This window comes from Austrofundulus limnaeus, unplaced genomic scaffold (assembly GCF_001266775.1).
Source record: "Austrofundulus limnaeus strain Quisiro unplaced genomic scaffold, Austrofundulus_limnaeus-1.0 Scaffold1348, whole genome shotgun sequence".
Classification (NCBI taxonomy): Eukaryota; Metazoa; Chordata; class Actinopteri; order Cyprinodontiformes; family Rivulidae; genus Austrofundulus; species Austrofundulus limnaeus.
In genome coordinates this window covers 10760-18065 of record NW_013953750.1, presented here as the reverse complement: position 1 = coordinate 18065, position 7306 = coordinate 10760, and the positions used below count along the sequence as shown (strand labels likewise).

The window sequence follows — 7306 nt, the reverse complement described above, 5'->3', positions numbered from 1 at the left end:
TCTCATTCATTTTCTGAAAAAAAAAAAAAAAAAAAAACCTGATTATAAAGCTCCTTTAAATTAAAAGTTGGATTCTTTTGTCAAGTTTTCAGATGTTGCTGTCAGCTCACCCAATGTGTTTCTTCCTCAGGTCGATGGTCGTCTTCTTCTCTAACTTCTCAGCAGACATGGTTTACAGCTGGAAGATCCTGGAGCCACATCTGTCCCAGCAGCGCCAATGAGCAGCTTATATAAGTGACACAGCCGCCGCACACGCTGCACTTCACCCAGGTATGGAAGAAAAAAGATGCCAAAAATAATAATTAAAATAGTATGGAAGAAAAAAGATGCCAATAATAAGAATAATTAAAATAAATTAAGCTAAACGTTTTGCTTTTTCTAGAAATACTAAAAGTAGAAGAAAACACCTTATTTAAACTTATATTTTAAATTAATTGTTTTTCTTTTTACATGGCGCTGCTTAAGTGAAACAGGAAGTGATAAAGTGGAACACACTGATCTTTGTTTATACAAATTTGACTCTTATTTTGCCTCTGATTGTGACTCAAAATAATCTAAAGAAACATCAGATTCTTTATGGTCTGTCTTGTTAATCAAACGCTGTGTTTTATATACAGGCTTTTTTCTTTGTCGTCACTTCCTGTTGCTGCATGTGTATCTAAACGGATCATCTCTGCAAAGTGATTTATTTTATGTTTCAATGTTATTTTTACAATAATGTTTATGTTTTATTTACAAAACTGCTTAAATAATTCTTAAGTTTTAAGGTGGGGTTTCACAAAAAGGTTGTGAGCTGATATCTTACCTTGATGTCTTCTGATGAGAATGAYGAGCTAATGGCTAGTTGGAGCAGGGCCAGGACGAGAGCTGAAACAACTCCAGTCTCAAACAATTTTATAGACGTTTAGCTTAATGCTATTTTGACCACAATAAACTCTGTATTTCTGTTGTTTACTTTATTTTAGTGATTTTTCTTTTGTAAAAAAGAATGCAGTCCCTGTAATTATAACACTAAACCCAAAGGGAAGCTATGTCCTTTGAGTGAGATACATTAGACCAGTGGTTCCCAAACTTTTCATCTTCTGACCCACAAAATATTCATGGCAAAAACTTGTGACCCCAAATATTACTGGTCTGAGTACACAAACTTTGTTAATAACACTAAAAACACAGGCTTTTTGACAATCTAAACAGCTTGTACACAAATATAAATACTTATTTATACTTTTTTGTGTTTTTGTAATAGTTATAGGGAAAATATTACATCAGCAATTATTTTATTACCTTTAAATTGATTTCTGGAGATTATCCAAGGTGCTTCGTGACCCATAATTGGGTCCCAAGCCCAACTTTGGGAACCAAAGTTTCCAGCTCCCAAACTTTTCAGCTTTTGACCCACAAAATAACAGCAGCAGAGACCTGTGCACCCAGCTATTTTTGGGTGATAAACATTTGTATCAGGTCAACAAAACACGGGCATATTTTTATACTACATTTATCCATTTTAAATATACTAACATCACTCCTTTGTAACAAATAAGGCAAAAATGTAATTAATTCAGAAAATCTTTTCAGGACCCCACTTTGATGTTTCGGGACCCCACTTTGGGTCCCGACCCCAACTTTGGGAAACACTGCTTTAGACTAGTGGAATCAGACAAGTGGGGTTGTCAGCATCCACCCACAAATTTGGCTCATTTGTTTTTACATAGGGGACACAAAAAGCAATGATACGAAAAAATTAAAAATACAGTTTTGTAGCTTTGTACTTAATTCTTTTTACATTTTTTTTTACCTGTCTCTATGAATTTACTTTGAGGTCATTCAACCAAACACGCTTTTTAAACTGTAGCAGGAAACTGGAGAAGTTGGAAGTAACCACCAAAGCACAGAGGGAACGTTCAAATTTCACATTAATAGTTGCAGCTGGGAGTCGTACCCTGGACTTTCTTGTACGCCCTAATAACTAGAGATTTCAAAAGACAAGAAATGCAACTCAGAAAAAAAAAAAAAAAAACAGCACACAGGTTGGTGTATTTGAAAGACTGTTTATTTGGCTCCAACAGTACAGTCATATGAAATATCAACTTGAAATACAGTTTTTGATAATACAGGTCTTAAGAAAAGTCAGTCAAACAAGTGGGTAGAAACAATGGGAAATAAAAAACCTTAAATAAATCATAACCAAAAATGAATTAAGATAATTCTTATTTAAACTATGAGCTTGTTTTAACTGAGGATGATCCAGGTGTTTACTGGGCTGCAAGATTTCACACCACATGATCAAGAAGACGTACCTTCATTATTCTACCACCTCGTACCTACTTAAATGATTTGACTATTTTACCGTGTGATTGTGCAGCTCCATTAACACCGACACAGAAAATCAACATTTTAATGATTTTGGCACTTTTTTTTATTTAGCTTAATAAACTAAACTTTAATAACAAGCTCAAACMAACTAAAAACATGAAAAAATAGCTGCACATACTAAAGTTACAGCACCTCGTGAGAACAAATACTGTCATAAAGGCTGGAAATCCAACGCAAACTAAAAATAAAATGAAAACTTAGTAAATGCCAACAGAAATAACACTGATTTTTAAATGTAGGGAGAGCTTGAGACAAAAACGAGCTGCTTCCTGGTCTCCCGGTAAATAAATGTTTTTTTTTGTTTGTTTTTCTTGCAGGTAGTGGTCATCACGGCTGAACGAACGGAGCTCTAAATCACTGTAATGGAAAGGTTTCTTTTCCCCAGCAGCGTTTGATGCTACACACATGAACCAAAGTATAAATTGCACTTTGTCAWATTAGCACACATGTACATTAATAAYCCACTATACACATTTCAAACTACATTCAATGCAAAGAGACAAAGAGCAAAGAAGAGAAAGTGTGAGCAAAGGCTGTCAGATTTAACCATGTGTTGGTTGCAACATTCAGACCATCAGTAACTTTCTTGTTTTTTGGACAGATAAAATCAGATGTGTCATGGTAAGGCTTAAAACAGTGAGGACACTAATCTGTAATCATGCAGCTTTTCTTCTCACTGTAGTGTTTTATGATGCCTCAAATTATCCATATCTATAATAATAATAAAAAAAACAATATCAAGCTGAAAGGAATGCTGAAAAATGCCTTCATTTAAGAAATTATAGAAAAATAAATACACAAACATAATGTATGCACACAAAACAGTTACATTTATAAATCTCCAACAGGTAAAATAAACCGGTTTGTAGTTCATGCACACGGACTGAGCTGCTGTTGAGTTAAACGTCTCCACAGACATGCATCCATCATGAGATGAGCTTTACAATCAAACAGAAAACTAGAAAAAAAAAACCTACATCCACATGTTGTTGCCACTGCGTCACAACCTGCTCAGACTGTAAATTATCTGTACAGTTGAACAAAACAAGAAAGATAGAAAAAACAAATCTGCATAGCACCTTAACAGATCATTTTAACACTTGAAACATGCAGTAGTAAAATCAACTGTGAATCTAAAAATCGGTTTATTTTTGCTCCGTCTGAYGAGGAATGTGACAAAACTGGCCAAYAGTTCCAAGAATCTGATAAATTTATGGTTTATGTGTATTTTTGCTTTTATTACCTCAGYYGCTCRTTCAATTCTAAATAAGATYACTCAAAAAGTTATGAACAATTTTTAATTAAACTTTCAGGGCATGCTGGGGTTGTCACTAAGAACAACTCGTTAAATTTTGGTGATGATCYGGCAACATATGCCAGAGCTGCAGTTCGCTGTCTTCTGGCTCAAATAGAAACTTCAAAAAGGCGGTGCCAGAGGCTGCGTTTTTTAGTGATGTCATACWGTGAYGGCCAATCAGCATCCAGCAGAACTTTCCTCCACCAATCACAGCTCAGCAGGTGCACACCCAATTGGTCTTTCTAGTTGTAATTTAATTCATGCTGTCTACRTTTTGTTTTGAAGTGTGGCTCTGTGGAAAGTTGGACCTTTTGTAGAAAACTATTTGAACGACTTTAGTTTGAACAAGTTTTTTTCCCCCCTGGGTGGATTAAAAAGCTAACGGCTAATCAGAGCGGAGCCAAAATCAAAGCGGATTACTTCTGTCTTTAAACAACTCTATCTCAAAAATTTCTAATGATTTTATGCTAGGGCTGTTTTATAAACTTTTACGTTGCTATCRGTGTCAAATTACACAATTATCCTGACAGGAATTTTATAATTTCCAGCCTGAAGTACCTAGAATGTACCAAAAGCGCTAYAGCTAGCTTCTGCTGCTAATGCTAGTTGTGCTTACCCTTTGTTAATAAACCTGTAATGTGAAATTTATACATATATAAAGAAATACAGTTTATATAGATATACAGTATATATATCAAAATTATTTGAGGCTGGAGGTGTTTTAAGTTGACAGAAATGCATTTTGGTCTTGGCCACATGACAATTAGCGGTTAGCTTATCCATTCAAACAAAATTCATCTATTTTCAACTGCTCCAAAAAAAGCTCAAATATCAGCTTAAAGGAACCCTACTTCAAAACAACCTGAACTTTCATTTTAGGACATATATAATGTAAGAAAACACTGTGAATGGTTAAAAAAAATATTCAGTCCTAAAAATCATAACTGTGTGTTCGGCTACATCAGAATCTTCCAAATTTGAAAACAACCCTTTAAGATTTGGACACATTTCTTCAAATTATTATCAACATTTATGAAATCTTTATATAGTAAACTGTGTTCATGCAGAAAACTGACAATACTGTACAAATAAAAGTCCTTACATTGAGTTCTGACTAACATTTGGAAACAAGCTTTTTTCAAAACCAAGACCATCAGTGGCTGTAGAGTCAAGATGGATGTGTGTTCTCAGGTAAAAGTACTCTTTAAAAAAACAATTCACTTTAAAAAACAGTGTGCAATGGCTTTTCAATAATCTCACAATGTCTTCCCAAAACAAAGCTTCCCTTTCTGAAATATACATTATCAACATGGTTCAAAGCAAAATATAAATTTGTACATTTCTGATAAAGGAATGAATAAAAGCTTGAGGCACCAAAGGCTATCATACACAAGAATACAAACGATGTGTAAAAAAATAAGATAGAAATAAAAAATGAGAGCAAAAAACCTAGAAACAAAGAAAGAGAACATGAACGGCGTTCGATCTGAAGACGTCCAAGTGTCGCTCGCCAAGAAAGAAGAAACAGAAGCTCCAGCTGATCTTGAAGGGATTCCTTCCCGTAGAGTCCCGTTTGAGTCCGACTTGTTCTGGACTCAGACCTTTGCCAGACCGATTCGCTTCCTTTCCCGCTCCCGTCCAGAGATTTACGTCGCCCCGCAGGAGGCGGTGAACCGACGAAGCCGCCGAGCCTGACGAGCGCGACAATGAGAGCCTGCTGAGAACTGAGTGCTCCCCAGGCGTCGCCACAATAAATCAAGAAAAACCAACGGTTCTACTTTCTGTAGACTCAGGCTACCAGCCACGGTGTGACTCCCTTAGGAAGATTAAAGGAAAACAAAAATCACTATTTCAGAGCTTTGGGACTTTTTGTTTCTCATTTTCCTGAAGCAATGACGACACAAAACAGTGACATCTATATACAACACATTTAAATATTCTACTCATGCTTTTTCAACGACTGGGGAGGCAAAGTTCAGCTCAGAATAGTTTCTTTTTTTTTTAGTCTTTGAGCGAATGGTGCTGCATGAGTGGGTGGTGAGCTTGTTGAAACAAAACAACACACAACACCTAGCGCTTTGTGTTACGGAGCAAGTCCAGATCCATCCTTCGTCCGCTTCCTCCTCGTTTCCACCTCCCTCCCAAAAACAGGAAAAACAAGGATCTGGCCGGACTGCATCGCTCCAGATTTTAGCCATGCAAAAACTAAAGACAACAAGTTCTGCCGCCAGCTGAGGATCTGAGCTCTGCCACGACATGGATGTGAGACGGTGGCGGACACACACACACACACAACGATTGGTTTCCCACACAGCGACGTGAGTACAAGCAGCGTACGGCGTGAGACTCTGGACGATTATCTCTCTCTTTTTTTCTTTTTGTTGTACACATAGACTTCTTTTTCTTTTGACTTCCATTAAAAAACTATAAATACCATAAAAGAAGCATTATTTACAAACTCCATGCGTTTCGGGTTAGAGCGATCACTGCAAGAAAAAACAAAACAAAGAAGAGAGAATTACAAGGTTTTAAACTGGAAAATGGTTTCCTGACTTTGGCCGAATCCCATTTAACCCCTTCTATTAATCCCACCGTGATGTTAGGCTCTCCTAGTCCTTTGTCTTCTGTAGGCAGAGGATAAAGTGCTTCGGTATTTTGGTCTTTTTGGAAAAAAAAAGTTTTCAGGGATACGTTTTGAATAAATAGGAATAATAATTTTCTCTTAACTGTCACGTCAACCATTTGCTGCATTATGATGGAAAATTAATGCCACTCAGAGGGAATAAAAAGATTAAAGGAAAAACATTTTTGTAGTTTTGAAAAAAATAAAGTCGTAATGCTGAGAATAAGGCTTTTTTCTAGCTTTAAAGTGGACATATTCTTTTAAATTCTCCTTTTTCACATTTAAATCCTTCAGCTGGGGTCCATATAAAGTGGAATATAAGTTTGGTCTGGATTGTTCCTTAGTGTAACTCCACAAGCCCCGCCCCTTTTCTGGGGTGTGTCTCAGAGCAACTAGTTTTTTTTTCACTCTCTTTAAATCCAAACATGGCCGCTCACACCCTGCCCCTTTCCACCCAGTTTGGCCATTTTTATAGTTTGATAGTAGAGGTACGACTATCTTGAAACTTTAAATTTACAAATTAATTAAAAGATGTAAAYGACAAAAGACTTGTCCATCCAGCCTTACATGTTGGAGCCAAAGTCAGAATTACAGACTTTACTGCTATTACAGAATATAATGATATCCACACTGCACCGGGACTAACAAAATTAAACTTTTCTGCCTCTGCAGTCTCCAAAATGTATTTAACAGCTTAAAAATGGGATTTTGAATGATATGTCCCCTTTAAAACAGAAAAAAACAAACTGTGGAAGGATGTAGAGATGGAGCAAGGACTAGTGTGTATTAAATTGTGTTTTATAGGCTAAGTACTACATCAAGCTTGCCTTGTTACTGTGCATTTGATATGAGACATAATGAAATATAAAGAAAAGTTTAACCAAAAATCTCATGACGCCCTTGCAGTACCTCCACAACCCACTAGGGGTTGCGACCACATCATTGAAAGCCTCTGCTATAATGGTGCGTTCACACCGAACGCGATTTCAGCGTCAGGAGCAGCAGGTTTACAT

At 36.5% G+C, this 7306-nt stretch overlaps 1 protein-coding gene across 1 annotated transcript in view; it reads right to left on the bottom strand.

Moving 5' to 3' along the window:
* Positions 1-2028: 2028 nt before the first annotated feature.
* Positions 2029-7306, bottom strand: part of LOC106535056 (collagen alpha-1(XXV) chain) — a gene marked incomplete at its 5' end in the record, with an annotated part of 11889 nt that continues 6611 nt past the window's right edge. Inside the window, 1 exon segment of the mRNA XM_014031932.1 lies at positions 2029-6156. Within this exon segment, the coding sequence (XP_013887386.1) occupies positions 6154-6156 (3 nt within the window).